The sequence below is a fragment of the Furipterus horrens genome, unplaced genomic scaffold, assembly GCF_987537825.1.
Source record: "Furipterus horrens unplaced genomic scaffold, mFurHor1.1.pri manual_scaffold_5, whole genome shotgun sequence".
Taxonomy (NCBI): Eukaryota; Metazoa; Chordata; class Mammalia; order Chiroptera; family Furipteridae; genus Furipterus; species Furipterus horrens.
The window spans coordinates 66,540,763-66,565,675 of NW_028327175.1; the positions used below are offsets into that span (position 1 = coordinate 66,540,763).

The following is a 24,913-nucleotide window of genomic DNA, read 5'->3' on the forward strand; positions in this document are numbered from 1 at the left end:
CTATGTTAATTACTTCCTGCTAAACTTAGCATGAAAACATTAATATTTTATATCCCGATTTATCTTACTTTTCTGGCATAATGAAATGAAGCAAAGACCAGAGCTCTTTGAGGGAGTTTTGTAGAGGAGTTCCAGTGATAAGGAGACGGTGATTAGACTTAAAGTCTATTAAAGTTTTATACAGAAGAGAGTCATCATTCTTTAATCGATGTGCTTCATCTACACCTATAAATGCCCAGTTTAGACCTCCAAGGAATGCCTGAAAATGAACAGAAGAACATAGTTAATATTTTGAAAGAAAAATTGAATTCAAACTTATGCTTCCCATTTGAACAGAATTCAAATTATTAAAATGAAGCAAATTAAAATTAAAAACAAGCCTATCTCAATATTTAAATAAAAATTATATCATTTCAAGATCAACTGGAATCCTCAAATCAAGTATGTCAACATGCAAAGTAAAGTTCCTTCCATGACCAAGTTAGCCATGAGAAAACAGAGCATACTATCAAACAATTATTAACTTACAGACTGAAAATAAAGGAAGAAAAACAACCATATCATTTAAAAATATTACAAGAGACCTGGCCAGGTTGGTCAGCGGCTGGAGCATCACCCCATACACCAAAAGGTTGCAGGTATGATCCCTGGTCAGGGCACATACCTAGGCTTGGAGTTCAACCCCCAATAGGGGTGTGTATGGGAGGCAACTGATAAATGTTCCTCTCTCTCTAAAATCAATAAAACATTATCTATACATCTTGCGTGAGGATTAAAAACAAAAAGAATTCTATTTAAAATAATAATAAAAATAAAAATTTTGCAAGAGACTTTTAACTGAAGTCCAGTAAAAGTCACTATTAATGTCAATTTAGAGAAAATATAAATTTGGAACAGTATCTCACTCCAAGTGTAAAAATAACTCATTGTATGGTTTCTATGAATTGTAGATTTCTCATATAAAAACTTAAGAGAAACAGGTCTGATTCTGCTACTTAACAGTTGTATGACCTTATGTAAATTCATTAACCTTTTTGAAACTTGATTTTCCCTTCCAACAAAGTAGAGATAGCAATATCTTGTGAAGTAAATAAGAATTATTTAAGATATTAACTAAAAAGGAATAAGACAATAGCTATAAAGCATTTAGCACAGTGTTACATACAGAGAGTGCAATCCTGTTAGCTATCTATCATTCTCCTCTCATAAATCAATAGACATTATACCAAACTAGTTTCATGCAAATCAGGAGTTGGCAAATTTTTATTTAAAGAACCAGATGGTAAATATTTTAGACTCTGTAGATTGTAAAAAAATAAATGGTCTCTTTTGCATATTCTTGGGTTTGTTTTTGCCTTTTAAAATGTAAATATCACTCTTAGCTCAAGGATCCATTTTTAAAAAAGTAATCCAAATTCAAGCCACAGACTATAGTTTCCTGACCCTTGATTTAAGTTTTCTCATCCTAACTGCAACACATTATACAGGAAAAACTAATATCCACCAAAGAGAAACATAGGAAATACATACCTTATCTTTCAACAAAATTTCATAAGTTGTTAACAGTATATTAAATTTTAACCGTTTTGTCTGGGGATGCATCCATTCATGAGTTCTTATCTATTAAAAAATTTTAAAGATAATTTTAAGACACACATTTAAAAAAGTAATTTTTACTTGAATATCTAAAATAAATCCATTCAAACCATACACAAAAATTATGTATATATGTTTATATAATAGTTTAAGTTATTCTTTATATAGTCCAACAAGTTATATTGACCATGTAAGTAGAATGTAAATACCACACCATATCAAAATCTTCTATAAAATAAAGCAGGCATGTCTTTAATACTGTACACTTTTCACTGAAGTTAACACAATACTCATTTAATAATATTTATAACTCATTTAATAATATTTATAGATTAAATATGATATCTGAGGTTTGTATCACAGTAATTAGAAGGAAAATACCACCTAGAGTTACAGATGAAACAAAACTGGCAATGAATTAAAACTGTGAAGCTAGAGATAGGTGCATGAAGGTTTATTATACTCTTCTGTCTGCTTCTGTGTGTATTTGAAACTTTCCATAAGAAAGAAAACGTTCTATAAAGTAACACTAAAGCAAAAATTAATTTTTAATTACAGTTAAATATGTATTGAGCACTTACTTTTTGGCAAGTTCTATATTAGAAATTAAAACTATAAAGACAAATAGAATACCTGTCTTCAAAGAAACTATGCCTAGATTTCTAAATTTGTGGAGAAACCACTTACCATGTTTCTGCTGTTAATGTCACCTAAATAAACCACAGCATTCATCTGCGAAGCCCAAGTCTGAATTTCCCTTTGCCAGGAAGTGAGAGTGGAGAGTGGTACAACTAATAGAAAAGGTCCATATAATTGATGTTCATGAAACAAATAGTTCAGAAATGAGATCGTCTGTATTGTTTTTCCAAGGCCCATTTCATCAGCAAGTATGCAACTATTGCCTCTACAAAGTTAAAAACAAAGATCATGTATACAACAAAGATTCACGTTTACAGAGAAACCTTTACATAACCCATGTACCAGTTTATATGAACAGTTAAATAAAATTACTCTGATACTGGTTACATACAATATACCACTTTTATTAGCTATAATTAATAAATGTGAAGGCCTTTTCATAGTTTAAGAGAAGTAGAGGGAGTTTACTATTCAGGCCAGGAGAATTTTAAAAACTCTCAGTATTTTTCAATTAATCAATTATGTAGCCAAGAACTCAATACATCTGCAAATAGTAGAGTTGAAATAAATTAAGTAAAAAGTAAGTATAAAGACTACATAGCAGGAAAAAATATAGCTTGGTAAAGTTAAAAAAAAAAAAAAATATTGCACCTGAGTCATCTTATATTGCCAGTAATGGAGCATGACATGGGAGAGAGGGCGAAAATTGGAAGGCTAAATGGGATTGGAAGACTAAATGGGTATCAGAAATAACCGGGAGGAAGAGAAATAGTCCAGGTCTAGTGTGGGATAGGAATGTATATATATATTCTGAGTTTAAGTTCAATAAAAACTTATTTGAGTACTCTGATGATCAAACAGGTTAAACTCAAAACTCCATTGGTTTTTCTTCTTGTATGTAATAAGTTTTCTTTATAGACGAGAAAATTCAAAGATTTGCATATTAATACTAAAAGATCTTATGTTGTATGTTGGTGGAAATCTTTTCCAAATTCTGTAATTGTAAAATTCTTAACCTCTCAAATTAAAAAATGACTCAAAATATACTTACTTGCACCAAGAGTGAGCAAGCCAATTTAAACCATTCAGTTGGTAATCTCTTAATTCTAAACCCTCATGTCCTCCAATATAGGATGGCTGCTTTTTTAGGGCTACAAATCTTGGCCTTTGTTTTAGTACCTTTAGTAGAAATAGATGTTAATATTATTAAATGTAAGAAATTATAGGATGAAAAATCTTAAATTGTGAAATACCATCTCAAATCATGAAGCTCAGAAATTCCACTGACTCAAAATATAGGATTCAAAGAAAGAAGACTGTTTTCTATTACTATAACAATAATATGAAGTGCTTTATTCTGTCCTCCTTTTGAATAAAAAATTAAAGAGATAATTAAGTTCCTGTGAAATATTTAAGATTTGGATCTCGTGTATTTCATAAACAAGAGCTGTGTTACTCATTCACTTTAACCATTGCTCCACCCCTCACCTAGAAATAAACCACAAAACTGGCTTACCCTCCCATTTGATTTCCAATTTCTAAATTATCACTATAAATTTAATTCAATCATATAATAAAAAAACAAATTCTAGCCCTGGCTGGTCTGGATCAATTGGCTGGGAGTTGTCTTGCAAACTGAAAGGTTGCAGGTTCAATTCCCAGTCAGGGCACATGCCTGGGTTTTGGGTTTGGTCCCGAGTTGGGGCACATGGAAGATGGAGCCAATTGATGTTTCTCTCTCACATTGATGTTTCTCTCCTTCTTTCTTCCTCCCTTCCCCTCTCTCCAGAATTAATAAAAGAAAAAAAATGCTCAATAAAAAGAAAAATTTTAGTGGTACTTAAGACTCCAAAACTACCACTAAAAATAACCTGAAGTACAAAGACCTCATATTAAGATAACTTCTTACCGGTATATACCTCTTTTCCTTTCCTACCATCAAAGAATGTATTCGCTAATTTTTAAACCAATCATATACATCCAGTTTCCAAGGGGTGTCTCTATTTGGTCTCCCCAACTTGCTCACCACAACTATAACTACCAGCACGAATTTATCATCTTTCTGACACAGTTTCACTCACCAAAGCTAAAATACAGTGCCACATCTAAGATCCCACAGTAATTAGAGGAACATCATTTCCTATAAGATCTACTAAGTAGTTCTCTTCCTTAGCCTATCTGAAATCAGGATCCAACTATCCTCGGTTTGCAATATTTATAATGCATAAATACATTATCAATAATTAAAAATGTCAAATAATACTCACTTTGCAATCTTTAAAAGGAGTGGTTTTTGATTGATTCCTGCTAAAATACTCATCTATACGTGCTTGAAACTTTTTGGAAATGAGAGCGCCATCCTCCCAGCTACACTCTGAGTATGGAAGACCCTGCCATTTACAATAATAATCAGGATAACCAGCTGCTGACTTTTGATTGGAATGAGCTGTGAGATAAATCAGATACATATGTATTTTTACATTAAAACTTATCCAACAAACAATTCTTGGTAAAAACTATAAGTAAAAATTAGTCATTTCTTTATAATACTCTATTATATAGTAAAAGCAAATTATTGTGTTATGTGTAAGCAGTAAATATTTTTTAGATGCTTAATTATAATCAATTATTACTAACCAATTATTCGCTCCACTATTTGATACTGTTTATGTAGATCATCTGTAAGTTCTTGCTGGCAATTATAATATTCCACATCTTCTGGAGAAGCATTTTTCAACCTGAAAGATTATTAAATCCAGGTACAGACTTCAGAATTTCTCCTAAATAACCTGTTCCGCCCAAAAACTATCAGTAGCACAAAATCTCCCATTTTGCCACTTATCTCATGAGACAGTTTAAACAATAAAGAAACTGAAGTAGAAATAAAGCATAATTTTCAATTTTAAAAATTTATAATATATAAGGCATTCTATGTGACTGTTGTCAAAGATTTAATTATGGGTAGTCCTAAGAAATTTAACCTTAAGATGAAATACAAATAAGTCCATAAATAAGTTATTTTAGGTTATCAATTGATTCTTGACAATGTATTCCTTATTAATAAAAACTTTGGTAATAATCTTTGATCTATAAAAATATTAAGTATAATACAAAACATATTTACCATCTTTTTGTTTCCTGATCTTTTTTCTTATAATTATCCAATTTTTTCATTCCTCTAACATTCTGCTGCTTAAGGGTTTCTTCTGTCTCCCAAGTATTGTGAATATGGGACCATCCTTTCCATTTAATTAAATACTGGGTTTCTCCTGGTTCTTTGTTTTTTTCAAATCCTGCATTTGGGTCACCATCTGCTTCAACTGCATAGATGGTTGTAGTAGCACCAGTAGCTGAAAAAGAAAGCATGATACATTCCCTATAATTCTGTTATAGGAATACTTACATTCAGCTAACAAATTGAAGAATAGAAAAATATATGCTCTCTTATATGAGTAAACTACCAGTGCACAGAAATTTATGTAAAGTTATATTACACAAAGATAATAAATTCAGAATTTTAAAACAGAAAAATTATCTAATTTAATCCTCTGTTTTAAAATTAGAATAAACATGGTCAAAATACAGCAGCACATCTAAGAGCATACAGCAATTTACAATAACTATTGACTGAGAGACTGATCATTAGAAACCAATATAATTTAAAATCATTAAAAAAAAATGCATGTCTGAAATCACTGTCAAGAGAAATATCTGTACCTCAGTGTTCACTGCAGCATCATTCACAATAGTCAAGAAATGGAAACAACCTAAGTGTCCATCAACAGATGAATAAAGAATATATAGCTATATACACACATGCATATATATGAATATTATTCAGTCATAAAAAGAAGGATATCCTGCCATTGTGAAAACATGGATGGAATTTGAGGGCATTATGCTGAATGAAATAGGTCAGACAGAAAAGATAAATACTGTACAATCTCATATATGAAATCCTAACAAAAAAAACTTATAGAAAAATAAATTATATTTATAATTACCAGAGGTAAGAGGAAGATGATCAAAGTGGTAAAAAAGTTCAAAACTGATAAATAAGTACTAGGGATATAATGTACAACATGATGACTAACAGTTAATGCTGCTGTATGGTATATTTGAAAGTTACTAAAAGAGTAAAAAGTTCTCATGACAAGAAAACATTTTTTTCTTTTTAAATTGTTATCTATGAGATTATGGATGTTAACTAAACTTACTGTGGTAATGACTTTACAATACATACAACTCATTTTGCCATCCACCTTAAACTTATACAATGCTCTGTATAGATTTTATCTCAATAATACAGAAAGGAGAAAAATGCATGTCAAGATAACTAAAAATAACCTGCATATTTGTAGTAAAACAAAACACATTAAAAAAAAAAGAAATACCCAAATCATTTGTAAAATTGATAGTATGTCAAAAAACTAAAAATGGAACTGCCTTTTAAACCAGCAATTCCATTGCTAGGATTATACCTGAAGAATCCTGAAACACCAATTCAAAAGCACCTATGTACCCCTATGTTCATAGCAGCACTATTCACAATAGCCAAGATCTGGAAACAGCCTAAGTGCCCATCTGTAGATGAGTGGATCAAAAAACTGTGGTACATTTACACAATGTAATACTATGCAGCAGAGAGAAAGAAGGAACTCCTGCCATTTGTGACAACATAGATGGAACTAGAGAGAATTATGCTTAGTGAAATAAGCCAGGCAAAGAAAGAAAAATACCATATGCTATCACCTAATACAGGAAACTAAAGAACAACACAAGCAAACTAGCAAAACTGAACCAGAGGCATGTAAACAAAGAGTAGACTTTGTTTACTCTTTGGGAGGGAGAGAAGTGGGGAAAGAAAGGGAAGGGTCTAGTCAAAGAACATGTATAAATGACTCATGGACATGGACAACAGGGTAGGGATTGACTGGGAGAAGGGGTGGGCAGGGTGGGGGTAAGCAATGGGGAAAAAAGTGGGACAACTATAATAGAAAATCAAACAAAAATTTTTAGTGGGAGAAAAAAATAAAAGCAAACAAATAAATAAACAAATAAATAAGCGAGCCAGCAAATCTGCCCCCCCCCCCCCAAGAAAGTATGTACTTAAATAACTATTATTTAGGCATGGGAACAGAAAAACTCAAGCACACAGGTTAAAAACTTTCTAATTATCTGCAATATATGAACTGAGGTCAAATGGATATTTGTTGGGAAAAAAACACTCAAACTAAGCAAAGTATATTTTATGATAAATAAGTAAAACAGAAGAAAATCTACTCTCTTGGCTTTCAAAATTGAAAAATCTTCAAGAAGTATTTTATTTAATCTAGTAGTAATATTATTATTTTTTTAAGATATTATTTATTTTTTAGAGAGGAAGGGAGGGAGAAAGAGGGAGAGAAACATCAATCGGTTGCCTCTTGCACATTCTCAACCAGGGACCTGGCTCACAACCCAGGCATGTGCCCTGAATGGTAATTGAACCAGTTACCTTTCAGTTCACAGGCTGGTGCTCAACCCACTGAGCCACACCAGCCAAGTCGAATCTAGTATTATTATTGTAACCACCAAACAATAAATGTTTTTTAAAAAGTACCTCCTTTTCTCCCAATCCGGCAATCCATAAACCGTTCTATTGTTTCAAATTCCTCTTCTTCCGGTTGAGGAACATCCTCTCCACAGACTTCAAGTAGGTCATCAGAATCTGTTTTCATTTCTTCATCTTCCTTATAGCTCACATTGACAGTTGCTTGGCGACGAGAACTTCTTTTATCATTATCATAATCTTCATCATCCTCCTCCTCAGATGAATCAATCTGTCTCTTTTTTTGTCCAAGAATCTTCTTTCCATTTTTTGACTTAGATCTAGGGTAGACCAGGGGGAGATAGGTATTTTACATAAACACTGGCATAAAACCATAACTGAGAAACTATATGCAAAAAGAATGAATATGTTCTATAATCAACAATTTTCAGCATAAACCAAGAACAACATACTACACTTACCTATTTTGAGGTTTTCTGCTTTTAACTTTGTTTTTTGGTTCATAATCAGATTCTGTTTCATCACAACTGCTTTTATCTCTTTCTTCTTCTGATTCTGAATCTGAACCAGACTGAGATGGAGATCCTGACCCAGACATTTGCCAATCTTCACTGTACAGAAAATATATGAATTATGCTTATTTATACTTACAAAGCAAATTTTATCTCTAATAAAATACAAAAATAAGAAAATAAAAAATTGCAGTCTATTTAACATTAAAAATACCATTCCTTTCACACATATTAAAAACATTTAAATGTCTGTAGAAAAAGAAAAATGCCAGAAGATATTTGTCATAGATTTCTCCCCATAACTGTAGTTTTGTTAATCCTTTAAGTTTATACCTCAATGAATGGCAAATACATAAATGCTATTTTATCATTATGGATGAAAACACAGTATGCTAATTTAAAGAGCACAAAACATAAAAACGATTCAAATCTCTTTCAATTTTCTGAACATAGTGATTTTAAAAATATAGCCTTTAAAACTGATTTTAAAAAATAGTACATGTTCATTAAAAAATTAAAGATTACAAAAATATTTTGTTAAAAATCAGTCCATTTTAACATTCAATTATTACCTTTATTAGTATCTTTATTCTATTTATCACTAATCAACATGTATAGAAAAAATATTCGATGCACATGTTAATATTCTGCCATAAAATAAACTCCAAATGGAAGGTACACGTTAAGTTTTATATATACACATTATATTCTGCCTGCGTCACTGATTCTACCCCATTGCTCTGCATCTCTTGCATCAATGACTGTTAATGGTTACATAAACAAGTACATATTATAAGACTTGGTTTATAATAAAAACACAGTAAAGAAACAAACATTTTTTATCTTGAATTTTTTTTAGAGTTTACACATTAACAGTAACAAGAGACAGAATATATGAAAATCTCTATTTTATATTTTTATGATATAAATTATAATTTTTGTATCCAAGCAAGTCTATCCATCATCCCCAATTACTCATTTTTAAAAATATTCTTTGCTTGCACTCATGCTTAAATTAGAAGTTACTAATTCGAGGGAAGTTACATTAACTGATGAAACACAGTAGTTGAATATGTGCTTAGTAAACTAGAAGACAGATCTGAGAAAACTAGCCAGATTATAGCACGACAACAAAGGGATAAAAAACATGATAAGGTAGAATTCATGGAGGATAGGATGGATGATCCAATAGATGTATGCAACATACAGTATATGATCCGAGACAAAAACAATACTTAACGTCTATTAATAGTAGTACCAGGCTTACAGAAAATGTCTAGAGATACAATGACTAAATTTTCAGACACTAAAAGATATGCGTCTTCACATTTAAGATGCATAAAATCAAGTGCATAAAGTGGAATAAATAACAAATTCAAAGCTAGATGCACCGAAGTAAAAGCATAAAATATCAAATAAAATTGAAATGTAAAAGACAAGACAACAGAAAAATGTTTTTGAAATACTGAGAGAAAAAACACTCAGACCATCTAGTATCTGAATTGAGAATATGAAGTACTCTTTAACATTTTCTGGGTTAAGAAATTGTTGTTGAGTTCCTAAATGAGTTCTATAGAGTAAGTAAATTTTATGTGCAGATGAATAGTGAGGACAACTATTAACACAAATTACCAGAAGCACTCAAAATCCATCATCAGCTGATCCCTTATACCCTATACCCAAGTCAAGATTTTCTGACATTATGAATAAGCACATCTTTGAAGTTTGAAAATACATAAGGGAGAGAGGTTATAGTAGATAAACAAGTGGCATAAAAACCTTAAGTCACCAGAGAAAGATAAGGATTAATGGTTAAAAATAACGGAATAAAATGCCATGAGCTAAGAAATTGCAAAGGTACACTTTTGGCAATAATTTGTAATAAAAAAGAAGTACAGAATCAATTAGGATTTTCCTGATATGAGAGTAAGTAATCAATTGAACAAAATGACATACTCTTTATGTTTTTTCCTTTTGGCCTCACTCGATGTGTCATCAGAATCTTCACTGCTAGAAGAATCCTGTAAAAATAAAACAACACAAACATTAATGTTATTAAATGATCACAATTTAACCATTATACAAGTTTTTGCTTATCATACTATTTAAAGTTCGCTTTGCTCGTAACAGTAGCTATAAAACCTCTTTTCCCCCATGTTGTTGTTATATTTAGACTATTAGCACAACACAACCACTGAAATTAGGTAAATATCACAATGTTGGCATTTTGTACAAAACTTTAAAACCTATCACCTCTGTTACATGCGAGGAATCTCCCATAAAACTGTAGGCTGATTTCTCAACAGGAACTTTAAAACCAAAAGGGAGAAAAAACTGAAGTTCATTACCACCAAACCAGTATTACAAGAAATGTTAAAGGAACTTCTTTAAGAAAAAGATAAAAAATATAAATAAAATGGCAATCACTGTATAACTATCAATAATTACTTTAAATGGAAATTGATTGAATGCTCCAGTTAAAATACACAGGACAGCTGAATGGATAAGAAAATAAAGACACTTACGCTGCCTACAAGAGACCCATTTCAGGTCAAATGACACACACAGACTGAATGTACAGAGATGGAAAATGCTATTTCATGCAAATAGAAATGGAAAAAAAGCTGGGGTAGCAACATTTTTATCAAACAAAGTAGACTTTAAAAATAAAGCCATAAAAAGAAACAAAAAGGAACATTTCATATATACAATAGCCAAGATATGGAAGCAACCTACGCGTCCATCGATAGATAACTGGATAAAGAAGATGAGGTATATATACAGAGTATTAACCATAAAAAAATTATGAAATCTTACCATTTGCAACAACATGGATGAACCTAGAGTACTGTGCTAAATAAAATAAGTCAGACAGAGAAAGACAAATACCGTATAATTCCACTTTTACACGGAAACTAAAAAAACCAAAATAAATGAATAATAAAAACAGAAACAAACTCATAGGATACAAAGAGCAAACTGATGGTTGTCAGATGGGAGGAAAGGTTATTAGAGGGCTGGGAGAAAAAGGTGAAGGGATTAATAAGCACCAATTGGCAGTTACAAAACAGTCATGAGGAGGTAAAGTATAGCAAACGGAATACAGTCAATAATATTATAATAACTATGTATCATGCCAGGTGGGTATTAAACTTATCAGGGGGATCACTTTGTAAGTTATGTAAATGTATAACCACTATGCGATACATCTGACACAAATATAATATTGAAAGTCAACCTGCAATTGGAAAAAATCTATTAACTCTGAAGACCACTATTATTATCTAGTATGGCCTCAAAAAGGAGTCATAACCATTGATATATCAAAATTTTACTATTTTTTTCTTCCCCATTAGGCAGGCTTTGAAACCATCCTTAAAACACCCATGTGTATGTGCTCACATGTACACAAGAAGTGTACTGTTTACAGCTGCAGCACATTCTTTTAAAATATGCTGAGGATTCTATTAACATCCCATACAAATATGACTTAAAAAGTATATTATTTTTAATTCATATATGTGTACATGCATACATATGTCTTTGTGTATGTGTATTTTCCTAGTATTCACATTTAGGTTATTTCCAGTTTTGCTTTGATGAGCAAATGCACATAAATTTCCATTGCTTGTTTTAGATTAATCCCTGGAAGTACAATTATTATATAAATTAAGTCCACATTTCAAGATTCTTGATACACATAATCAAATGTAATTACCTCCTATCCTTTAAAAACATTTGTTTCTAATAATTTCATAAGTATCTACCTACTTCGATGACTGGGCATCATGTCTACTTTTAAAAGAGTAGCTTTAATGAAAACTCACCTCTTCTGATCCACTATTAGATGAAGCTTGATGTTGCTGTTGCTGTTGTTGTTGCTGCTGCTGCTGCTGCTTCTTGAGCATTGCAGATCTCTGAACAGCCAGAATACTAGGGCTAGATTTCCAAAACTATAATAGAAATATGAAGCAGTGGAGGATCAAGTTTTGCAAAAACTGAAATGAAGTTCTTTTATTGAAAACCAGCACCACCATTTTCACTGCCTCCAAATAATAAATTAAGACTATCTTCCTTACTTACATTATATATAATATTAATGAAATATAATTGAAATGTTGAGCTTTACTTGTATATAAAAAATTTATATAAGCTTCATAGATATACAATATTAATCAACATGTTCTTTGGTGTTACAAGTATAACTTTCAAAAACAAAGTGATAATTAATGAGACACTAGTGTTACTCAAAGTGGTTGTCTATTTTTTTTAATTGGTGTGAGGTGAACATGAAGAGCTTAAGTCAGAATGTAAATCAACTACGTTACTAAGCACCTTTTCCTTTTTGGTGGCATATTTTCTCAATGAAGAAGGCTATATGTTGATTTATATTCTGATGCGAGCATCCTATGACTCTGGTCCAAGCATCCTATGAATGGGACTCTAAGTAACACTACTTTATACTATTATGAGGTCTAAACAAGTTTTGTTAAATCTTGTAGTATCTTTTACAAACCAAATGACCCTTAGCCTATTCTATCAAGTATCTTACGGAAGCAGTGCTCCTGCTACTAGCAACAGAAGTGTCTCCTTGAAGATCTTGCAAGTAGAGATCAGACACTGTAGGATTAGCAAAAATATCTCACAAAGTCTTTAATTTTTATGTTAGATACTGAATATTTATGAAACTCAATTTCTGCCTCAGAAGGAGGCTGAAAAGATTTTGTGTTTATTTTGTACTTCCTGTTTCATAGTTACAGATTCTCTTCCAAGCCAATCATTCCACAGATATTTAACCACAATTGACAATCACTGAAAGTAAATTTTAATGTTTAAAATCAATGTTTACTAAAAGCTAGATTAAGAGCACTATAAAAGTCAATGTTATAAATCTACCTTCCATTGGATACTTTATTTATTACCTCAGCTCCATCAACTTTCGGTGGTTTTGCTTGAACTTTGTTCTCTCGGGAAGTGTCTGACTCAGACTCTGACTGACTGCCTGATTCAGATCCAGAGTCAGAGTCACTGCTACCTGACTGGCTACTGCTTCCATCACTACTGCTTCCAGAACTTGAACCAGATCCAGAGCCTGAAGCTGACCCAGAATCATCATCCGACTGGCTGCAATTAGAAAATAAACAGATTTCAAATAAAATTCAAAAGGAATGTAATCTTTCTTTAAAAGTCAGTGGAAAGCCCCAAATCATTAAACTTTATTTCATATTTCAACTTTCGATAGCCAAACAACAGGAAAAGGAATTAATGTTAATCTATAGTAATAACTGATATGGTTAATAGATGTTGTAGTCTGGACCAAAATAAAAGCAATCAGATTACAAAGTTCTTCCAAGATAATGAGCGGATTCTACCAAGTACAGAATTCTGGGCTACAAACTTGGAAAGTTTAAGCCACAGGGATATGCTTAAAAGGCTAGTTTAGCTACAGTAAATATAGACATTGTGTGAAAGAAAGGTTAAAAAATGTGCTGAAAACTCATAGTAGCAGGTAGAAACTAAATATGTAGTTTCTACTTGTTTTTAAGTTTGTATCTATAGTTTATCATTCCAGGGAAGTGTGATTTATTATAATTAGGCTCTGATAAAATAGAATGTACTAAAAATTAAAATCAGTAATTGCTTCTCTGAGAAAATCATTAACCCTGTCATGATTCCACAGTAATACATCTGAAATAATAGCAAATTCTCACAATCTCTCCTAACCTCCATCCACACACACATGAAAGCAGTTAATAGTTAACTGAGAAACTATCATTTTCTCCATTACTAATTTCAGTCAGGGGAAGCCTAGATATGGTCTGAACTAAACAGTTGATTGTTTAAATTATTATCCCCAAGGTCACATGGTGCTCACATCTGAATTGTTGAAAACTAGTGACTAAAAATTTTGATACACACGGTAGACAGCTTTATATGTAATTTCATCTGGCTTTATGAGAAACAACAGGTATACAATTTATCTATGGAAAAACTCTGTCTCCTGTAGTTTTCAGAAAAACCACTAGATGGAGGTACTACTCTATGAAAACAGACTTCAATATTAAAAGCAATTCCTCTCTAAAAGTAGTTTCTCCTTTTTAAGAGCAAGGAGTTTAATAGACACAAAAGTCTGCAAGAAGACTTTTGATTCCAAAAGTGATATAAATTAAAACGCTTAAATGCAAACAAATATATACATATTTTAAAAATCTAGTGGAATTTTTTCATCATAGAAGCAATAAACAAAAATTTGCTTCCTAAGGACTATGATGTAAAAATTATTCTTGCCACAATTTCTACCCTCTGGTCACAACAGTTCTAAGGTCCAAAAACAGCATAGTGCCTTTTAATTAAATAAACAAACAACAATAATCTTTCTCCATATTTTACTTGTATTCCTTGACATTTCATCAAGTATTATAGAGAAGATATTTTTCCTTAAACACAATTTCATTTCTCCTTTAACCTGATAGATAAGAGACATATACGTATTCAATAAACTTAACGAAGAACTACCATTTTAGGCACTGGGAAGACTGAGATAAGACTGTCCTTACCATTAAAAGACCTTCTAGCCTGCTACAGAGAGACAGTCACGTCAACCAATAAATACCATTCTGTGCTGTATTTAAGATAGTGGATCCAGATGTATGGGGACCACTGAAGATACAACCAAGTCTGGTACAGTAATAGTGAAACATTTAGAAAAAAGCACAGTTGAACTAATTCTCCAGGAAATAACTAGGCAGAGGGGGTCTCTTGAATTGCTTATAAGCTTTTTGAAGGTACTGCTTATTTTTCCAGTCTACCACAGTACTTTTTAGAGGTGGCTACTCAACAAATACTTGAAAAGTACATAAGTGAATGAATGACTGAATCTGGGGGGCAATTGTGGGTCTATCTTCTTAATTACACCTTGATTAGCCCTTCAGAATGGGCTAGTCAAAATTCCTTGTTATTAGACAGACATAGTTCTGCCTGGAGATAAAGGCAAACAGCCTGAATCTAAGCTACTCTAATGACATAGGTTTATTATTAGAATGTCTTTACCTTAAATATTAGAAGTATAAAGTATTTTTTACTTAGTTCTTTTTAGTAGGATTAAGAGCAAGTAAGGAATATCTAATATGCCATAACAGAATGATCTCCAAGATATAGTTAGGGAAAAAAAACAAAAAAAAACCCCACAAAATAGTGTTTATAATTACCTTACTTTGTATAAGAAGGAAAAAATATTTGTATATATTTGCTTGTACTTAAAACAACAACAACAACAACAAGAATGGTAGCATAAACCAACAATTAAGTTAAAATGGCTACCTACAGATGAGGGAGGGAAGGGAGTAGAAGGAACATGGATTGAGTAAGTCATCAGTTTTTGAACCATGTCAATGTTTTACATAATTCATTTTTTTAAAAACCCTAAAAATTGAAAGAAAAATATATACAGGTCCAGGGGAGGAGAGCAGAGATCTATATTCAAACGAAATTTTGAGCTAAAATAGGTGAAAAGCCTTTTCCTAATAAAGTAATTCTATCTAAGCCCACACTGCAAATCCTCTTTCTAGAACAGAAGTCTGATCATGGTGTAACTTTCTTTTATAAATTTAAAGTGTTTGTTTCTGTAACAAAGTCCAAACACCTATGAGGCCTTTCAAGAATTTGTCTCTGCCAGTTTTCTACTTAAACCCTTAGGTCTAGCAGTAGCAAACTACTTGTAATTCTCTGAGAGCCAGTTTCTCTTTCTACTTTCTGCTTTCGCACAATTATCCCCCCCGCCCCCAATATAATTCCTACCTAAGCCTCACTTCACAGTACTTCTCCAATAAATATCTCTTGACTCCATTCCCAACCCAACATTAAATTAGGCATCTTTCCTCAGCACTCCTAAAACTTCCATGTAGTATGCTACATGGTGAGAACACTATGTAATAATCACTGTAATTTTGTTTTCTTTTGTGTGGTTTTTTTTTTTTTTGGTATCCTCGGCGGCGGCAGCCGTCCGTCTCGAGAGACGATGGTGTAGCTTCTTAAGAGTCTATCTGCACCGCCGAGAATGGCTGTGCAGTCCAACTCGGGAGTGACATGGTATCTGTCTCCTCCCGTGTTGAATCGACATCTTGCGATGACGCTGAAGCTACAGAGCCTGGGCAGGGTGATATGGAGGGTCTGCTGTTGCCCATGCAGCAGACACCCCCTCTCTTCGCAGCTGAAGGGTCCAAGGGAAAGACGGAGTCAATACAGCTTGGCTTCAGGTGCGCCGCAGGAGTTGCCGGTGTTGACTACAACGTCAAACCGCCTTAGGGACTCCGGCTCCGGATTTTCTGTCGGGGTTTACTCCCTTAGCCTTTCCCCTGAAGAGGTATGCCGCAAGGCAGCGGAGGTTTTTTGGAGTCAGAGTTTTCCTTCTCTGGAAAAGTTTTCCTTTTCTTTTGGTATCCTACACCTTTGATATTCTACCATGTTTCTAGAGCACTGGAATTTTTACTTGTTGCCCTCTGTACGCTGAGCACTAAAGAATTCAATATGTTTGATGGATATATGGAGATATATATAATCAAAAAAAAAATCAAAGATATACGAGGTTTGTCCAGAAGGTATCCAGCCATGTACTATGGAAAAGAGACATTTATTGAAGAAGACACAAGGTACAAGAAACATTGCACATAGGACAATGATGTCTCAGTCCCCTTCAAAGTAGGCACCTTGGGACCTCACACGGTTCTCCAAACTACCATCAGCTGCATTGTTGTATTATCCTGAATCTCACTGACAATCTGAAATTTCTTCCCTTTCAAAGGTGATTTTACTTTTGGGAAAAGCCAGAAGTTGCAGGGCACCAAATCTGGGCTGTGGGGGGTCTGAGTCACCTGGGTGATCCAATATTTTGTCAAAAAGCTGCACAAGATGTGATGTATGAGCAGGCACGTTGTTGTGATGAAGCTGCCAATCACCAGGTGCAGCTTTCTGAATCATCTGAATAGTTCCCACAGAGGAATGTTCAAGCTCAACACAAAATTTATTGCAGATTCGTTGCTCTACTCACTCAGTCATTTTGAATGTGATGGCCACACAGTACACATGCTCACTCAACGAGGTCTTCCACCCCCACTAGCACGCACAATGAAGTCATCATTGTATCATTGTTCATTCATGCACATTCCAGTCCACTCTCTTTGGCTGCCAGGTTACTCTGATGTCACACAAGTGTTCTCTTTATATTAACAATGGCAGGACTTTTTCCGGACAGACCTCATATATGGATACAAATTCTTATATAAAACTCAAATATGTAATTTGGCTCTAAGAAATATTTCTGAGCCCCTGCTAACATTTTATTGATTTCAGTAATAACCAATACCACTAATGTTTTATACAACATAAGTATCTGTATATCATTTAAGAGTTATTCTTATTACTTATATTAAATCTCACTAGCACAATCAGGTGGTAATTATTAAAAACACCGAATCCTTTTCCTCACCTTTCTCAATTTACAAAAGAAAACCCACCATCACATTTATGAGTACTTTGATAAAACCACAGTTTCTTTTTAAGTCTCACTGTAAATTCGTGGATCTGAAACTATTTGACAAGTTTTAATCCACTGTCACTGTCGCTGCTGATGTCCTAATTATCACATCTTTAGTTAACAGGAAACCCTTTATTAGTTCCAGAATCCTTTTGACAAGACCTCAAGCAATCTTTGACAGCGTCTTCACTTTCTGGTCTCAAACAATTCACAGCCATTTCATCAAAAAAATCCAATTTCTATTTAAATTGAAAATTACATTGCAATCTGTGTACTAGGTGGGCCTATTACTATTGGACTGCTCATTGTTTTTAAGATTTTTGTTAATGGAAAGAGGTAAGATATGTGCATTTTTAGAGACAATGCATATACCAGTGTTACCAATTCAAATTTGTAGTTATAGTCAAAATCCAGCTTCCACTCTTGTCTCCTCTATATTATTCCCCCCTCCCCATTAGTAATTATTTTAAAAACTTTTAATTGTTCCCTTTTTCAATATCGGCAAATTATGAATGTTTATATCCCACTTTCATAAATAATATTATTTACACTGATACAAAGGTGGTACAGATGGCCCCCCACCCACAATGGTTCAACTGACAAATTTTTGACTTTACAATATTGCAGAAGTGATAAGCATTCAGTAGAAACCACTTCAAATTTTGATCTTTTCCTGGGCTAGCAAAATGTGGTACAATAATCTCTTGTGATGCTCAGCAGTGGCAGTGACATGATATTGCCCAACTATAAGCTTATGGAAATGTTCAGAGCACGTTGAAGATAGGCTAGGCTAAGCTATGATGTTCAGTAGGTTAGATGTATTAAACACATTTTCAACTTATGATATTTTCAACTTACAACTGGTTTATTGGGATGAAACCCTATCACAAGCTGAAGAGCATCTGTATACACACACTGTTTCCTGGAGATAGTTTCTCAGTATTAAGAGATATAGTCCCCATTCCTTTACCCAACTACATATATTCCATGTTGTAGACACCACATAGTTTCAACTTGTTCCTCAAAGATAAATATGTTTTGCTTCCAGTCCTTTGGCATTACAAATAGTGATACCAAATAAAATGGCCCTTTGCATATATATTTTTTATATTTATGGTAGTGTATCTCTTGATTTGACACTAATCAACAAATGTAAACATATCCCTTTTGAAGTTTTAAATTTATAATGACTTTGGCACCCAGATCTTGATTTCTATATACTATTCCACACTTACAGAAACTAGAAGTCCTTTGAGAAATGGAAGATTCTCAAGCAAGGACAGGAAAAGTGCAAAATGAACCTCAACTATCTTGCCATCCCCAAAAGCAAAATACTTAAAAAAGGGGAGAAGGGACATGTCAAAACAAAGGAAAAAAAAAAAGAAAAAACGACATGGGAGCCAACTCGAAGGGGCTTCCATTGGCCAAATCTGATTTGAGCATCAAAACAGAGAGCACAAAATTACTACCTAGTAAACATAACAGAATTTCTCAAGTCCATGCTGATGATAGTTGACTAGGTAGGCAGGTTATGTAGGTAAGTAGATATACAGACAAAGACTCTTAGAGAGCTCTGAATGCCAACTGATAAATGTAAACCAAGGTGGTAGTTAGAAAATTACCATTTTACAATTATAAAAAATACTGGTTCGGACAAAAGTCATCAAGAACTGCTAAATCTAAGAGGAGTTTCATAAGTAAGATATTTGTATAGTCTAAAAGTATCTTCTCAGAAATTGCTTTTTAGCTGTAATGGGTAAATTAGAAACTACAGTAGAAAAACCAGACACCATCTTGCCCTGATGATCAAAACTAATATCACTAATAGGAACAGACAGACAATATTAGCCTCCAGATATACCTTTGAGAAAGACATATGATCACTTACACAGTATTCCAGCCAGGGTGCCTAGGGTAGGGGGATGCAGAACTTGAACCTAATCATAAATGAACGTTAAGACAAACCCAAACTGAGATATACAGTCTATAAAATGACTAGCTTATGGTCTTTAAAATACTAATGTCATGAAAAACAAAAAAAAAGAGGAACTATTCAAGAAAAAAGACATTTTTAATTAAAAATTAAAAAGACATGACAGCCAAATAAAATATGTAATCTTAAGACTGGACTTTGTACTGAAAGATGACTGGGATAACTCACCAAACTGGAATACAGACCTAAGATTAAAGTATTATATCAATGTAAATTTCCTGAATCTAATAATAATACAAGGCTTATGTAAGGGAATTCTTTTGTTCTTAGAAAATACATACTGAAATATTAACGTATAAAGGGGCATGATTTTTGCAACCTACTATAAAATACAGTAATTCAGGAAAAAGTCTAGCCATTATTAATATAACAAGAACGGTTTGCGCAACATTGATGTAACCTGGCAGCCAAGGAGAGTGGAATGGAATGCACTGTACTAGTCAGTGTGGGTAGCAGATGCCACTGGGTTAGCATGTGTACTGTGTGGCCATCACATTCAAAATGACTGAGCGAGCAGAGCAACAACTCGGCACAAAATTTTGCATTAAGTGTGAACATTCCTCCACAGAAACTATTCAGGTGATTCAGAAGGCTTTCAGAGACAATGTAATGAATGCAGGGCAAATTAAAAGTGTGGCACAAACTTTTCAAAGATGGTCAAGAATCTGCTGAAGGTGATCCACATTCTGGAAAGCCTGCAACAAGCAGAACACCTGAGAGTATCGAAAGTATACAGGCTGCAATCAAGAAAGACTGGTGACTGACAATGCGAAAACTAGAAGTTGATCTGTGGATTCCAAAGACAATTGTGTCCGAGATTTTGGTATAATCTTGGCATGAAATGTGTCATGACAAAATTCATTCCATGGCTTCTGCTACCAGAGCAGAAGGAACATTGTGCTGCAGTCGCTAATGACTTGATTCAAACCACTACCAATGAACCAGATTTCCTTAAGAAAGTCATAACTGGAGATGAATCGTGGGTCTATGGCTACGATCTGGAAACAAAGGCCCAATCGTCCCAAGGGAAGTTGCCTGTTTTTCCATGCCTGAAGAAGGCACAGCAAGGCAAAGTTGCAGCAAGATCAAGACCAAGTTAACTGTGTTTTTTGATTGGGAAGGTGCTGACCATGAGTATGCCCCTCCAGGACAAACAATTAATAATGAGTGCTACCTCAATGTTCTCTGTCAGCTGACAGATGCAATATAACAAAAATGGCTGTTGCTATGGGGAACTGGTGATTGGTAGCTTCATCACAACATTACACCCGTTCATGCAACAAGTCTTGCGCAGTCTTTTGCTGAAACATCAAATCACCCGGGTGACTTAGCACCATCCACACCCCAGATTTGGCACCCTGCGACTTCTGGCTTTTCCCAAAAATAAAATCATCTTTGAAAGGGAAGACAGTTCAGACTGTCAATGAGATTCAGGATAATATGACGGGGCACCTGATGTAAATCCCAACAAAGGATTTTTGCAAAGGGTGAACAGTAGAAGAGATGCTCGGAGAACTGTGTGAGGTCCCAAGATGCCTACTTGAAGGGGGCTGAAGTGTCACTGTCTTGTGTACAATGTTTCTTGTACCTTCTTCAATAAATGTCTCTATTTTTCACATTACATGGCTGGATACTTTGTGTGTGTGTGTGCGTGCGTGCGTGTGTGTGGAAAGAGAGGGAAGGGGGGAGAGAATAACATGGAAATGTGGCAAAAGATTAAATAGTAAGTCTGAGCAAAAGGTATATAAAGAAGTTCTTCGTACTTTTCTTGTAACTCTTCAGTAACTGGAAATTAATTAAAAATAAAAAAATAATTTTTCCAATACCACAAGTTTTTGTCATTAATATTCAGTATTATGAAATCTCATTTGCAGATAATAAAAGGTACAAAGATGAGAATATTTGCCACAGAAACGAACACAGAACTGTCAAGAAAGTAAACATTCAGTGTTTACTGAAAAGTATTATCTACTATACAATCAGTCAATAAAATGCTCAACATAGGTTAAAGTATAAAAACAGCACCAAACTTTTCCTTCAGTGACCTGGAAAGGTAAAAATATTAAGATAGGGAAGTTAAAGACCAATTGTATGTAACAGCTGTCTTAGACACTGCTAAGTGCCTAGCTCAGCATGTCATCTTTTCTTTAAAAACAGAAAGTCCAATGTTATGGTCACTCAGTATAAAAGAATGTATAGCACAAACTCTCTGCAGCTAAATGTGACTATCAGCTTAAGTTCTGACAAAAAGATAAGCAGAAATGTTGAGCTGTACTTCCCAGATGACTGTTCAATGGGAGTTAAGCTAGAAGGTACTCCTTTTTTTTTGCTATTCTGATTTGCCTTCAAAGTTTGCAATTGACAGGGAAAAAAAGCTGAGAAAAGTGCTCAAAGTTTACATCTGCACGGATTCTTATACAAGCCAATGTATTTTTTCCAACAAGCCAATGTTCTTAAGTGACCAGAAAAAAGTAACATTCTGTTCAATAAGACATGTGATCCATTTTTAAATTGCTTTTTAAAGTTAAATTTTTATGTGCTTTATTTATAGTGCAGCTATTGTCATGAGTTCCATGTAACTAAAATGTTACGATTCTTTATCTATGGATTAGAAAAATGCTTCTCAAACTCTAACCAACATCAAGATCACCATCTTTCTCCACACTTTTAATTGAATATGCCTGGGCCTCATTCTGTATCCTGTGGTGAGGCCAGCAGCCCTATGGCTGATCTTGAGGGTTTTAACGGCTTACTTTTGTTCTTAGGATAAAATGACTAAAGTCTGATCTCTGCTTACCTCTCCAATTTCACCTTAAAACTACTCCTCTATCTGTATTCTGCACCCTAGCCTGACTTCCTTCAGCTCTTGAATTTGCCAAGCTTTCTCACCTCATAGCCTTGGTGTAAAACAGTTCTCCTTATCTGGAAAGCTTGTTAATCCCCACCCCACCTTCTTCCCTCATACTCCTACTCTAATCATCCTTCACTTCTCAGTTAGGGCGTTTCCTAGACTTCTGCCCCATACTATATAAGACACCTAGCAAGATGTCTGCTACTGAGTATGCACTTCACATAAGATAGTATGAACATAGGGGTGTTTTACTTAACAACTGTATCCCTACTTTCTAGCACTTTATCTGACAACTCTGAAAATACAAGTATACATTATTTGTGAATTAATAAATGGTTAGTACTACCTTCTCTTTGCTTTTTTATTTATTTATAAACATCATAAGCCTAAATCCTTCATATAAACTTTCTTGTTCTTTCCTTCTGGTTTCTCTGCCCCTACTTTTCTTCTATTTTTTTCCCCTGAAAGTCACCTATTTAATTTTAAATTTTTTAAGGGGGGAAGAAGCTTCTTTTAAAGAATCAGAAATCTGAAAACACTGGGTCCACTTAACACACGGTTGCAACTATCTATAATGAAGCAGCACTGGTTCCTTTAAATGATGCATATGATCTCCAGTTCACCTGTTGTCCCCCACCTCCCCTATCCCCAGTATTTTATACCTGGACAGCTTCATTCATTTATGTTATTTGCTTGGTCCTTACGGCCCTTTCATTTATACACCAATTAAGACAAAATTTAAAATAGCTCTTCACAGCCTCCAAAATATTTTCATAGTGTATTCCATTTTATCCTCACAACAACTAAAATGTTCTTGTAGGCATATAAAGGGAGTTTTTCTAGAGCCTCTGCAGAGAAGGCAACCCTTCCAGGGTCCCAACTTCAAGGAATTTTAATTCTGTAGTCAAATATTTATTTCTAATCCCAATCCCAACCTCCTGTCATGGGGGCCTATACCCCTCCAAATATCCCCTGTGCTATCATGTTTGCTCAAATTACTGCTCTGACTTTGAGATGCCTTTTGTTCCTGGCACGTGAAAGTGTTCCCTGAAGGTCAGCCATGCACCTACTTGTTTCTCCTTTGATCTATTTTATTTAGTATTTTCATGTGTTTGTGTGTAGGAATGAGAGTCTATATTGGTTCAGCCCACAATATGGCAGAATAGCAATTTCTCTTTTCTGTACCAAACTCTCCACTCCAATCAGTCCTTTGAGCTAAAAAAAAAAAAACCACTAAGACCTGTACTGGATACATGAGAATGATGTATTCTCAAGTTAGTAAGTAAAGATTCTTCTATATTACAAGTATTCTTTGCTTTTTTATCACAGAAATTGAAAACAAGTCTACAATGGAACATAAAGGAAGAATGAATAAAATAATGAATGACCTTCTAAGAAAATGGTAGCAATAGGCAGGTACCTTCCTTACCAGCAGATCACCAATAGAAAAACAAAACAAAACAAAACCTGGCCCTCATATATCTTGGAATAGATAAAAAAGAAGTCAAGAATGCGATACCAGAGTGGGTATAAAAGTACTGAGGAGGAATGAAAAGAACATCTCAAAACAGTAGCACTGAAGGAAAAAAACTGTATGTTTAAACATATGTAAATTAGACTACCTGTATATTAAAGACTCAGAGCAACGATTTCTCATTTTAATTCTTTTAAGTAATGTATCCACTTATTTACTTCCTTCATCCCTAGAAAGATTTTCTTTCTAGTTTAAGCCATTTCCAGAATACTTTCTTATTTTTTTAATCAAGTACAGTAGATGGATTAAGACTCTGGGGATAAGGGGGCGGAATGCTACAGCATTAGTAGAAGGTAAACTGATTTTCCACAGAAATAGAAAACTAGGACTGTCTGCCTGTCACATATACTCACTAATACATACACAATCAAAGAACTGTATTTACTATCCTAAATAACAAGCATAATGCACTAAACTCTCATTTAATGCCTTGCTCCCTTCCCCCTTAACTACTAAAGTGTCAATGTCATTCAAAAGGACTTCTTAGACGAGTTTTTGAAAGATTAAAAATTTTCTTTTTATTGTTGACACTATTACAGACACCCTCCACCCACCCTCCGGTTCCCTCTTCCACCAAGCACCTCAACCCCCATCCCTACCTTCACCACATTATTGTCTGTGTCCATGGGCTTTGCATACATGTTCCTCGGCTAAAATCTTCCAGTCCCCCCTACTATACTCCCCTTTGAGAATTTTTTTTTGAAC

The 24,913-nt window shown here is 34.0% G+C and overlaps 1 protein-coding gene across 2 annotated transcripts in view; it reads right to left on the bottom strand.

Moving 5' to 3' along the window:
• Positions 1-24,913, bottom strand: part of CHD1 (chromodomain helicase DNA binding protein 1) — an 82,336-nt gene that overhangs the window by 39,720 nt on the left and 17,703 nt on the right. For both annotated transcript variants that reach the window (XM_090276522.1, XM_090276523.1), the window contains exons 3-14: positions 13,221-13,422; positions 12,126-12,251; positions 10,255-10,319; positions 8,248-8,397; positions 7,838-8,106; positions 5,360-5,585; positions 4,873-4,973; positions 4,503-4,681; positions 3,287-3,414; positions 2,284-2,500; positions 1,531-1,620; positions 69-259 (exon numbers count right to left, since the gene is read on the bottom strand). In XM_090276522.1, coding sequence (XP_090132648.1) covers positions 69-259; positions 1,531-1,620; positions 2,284-2,500; positions 3,287-3,414; positions 4,503-4,681; positions 4,873-4,973; positions 5,360-5,585; positions 7,838-8,106; positions 8,248-8,397; positions 10,255-10,319; positions 12,126-12,251; positions 13,221-13,422 — 1,944 coding nt within the window. The remainder of the gene's footprint in view (positions 1-68; positions 260-1,530; positions 1,621-2,283; positions 2,501-3,286; positions 3,415-4,502; positions 4,682-4,872; positions 4,974-5,359; positions 5,586-7,837; positions 8,107-8,247; positions 8,398-10,254; positions 10,320-12,125; positions 12,252-13,220; positions 13,423-24,913) is intronic.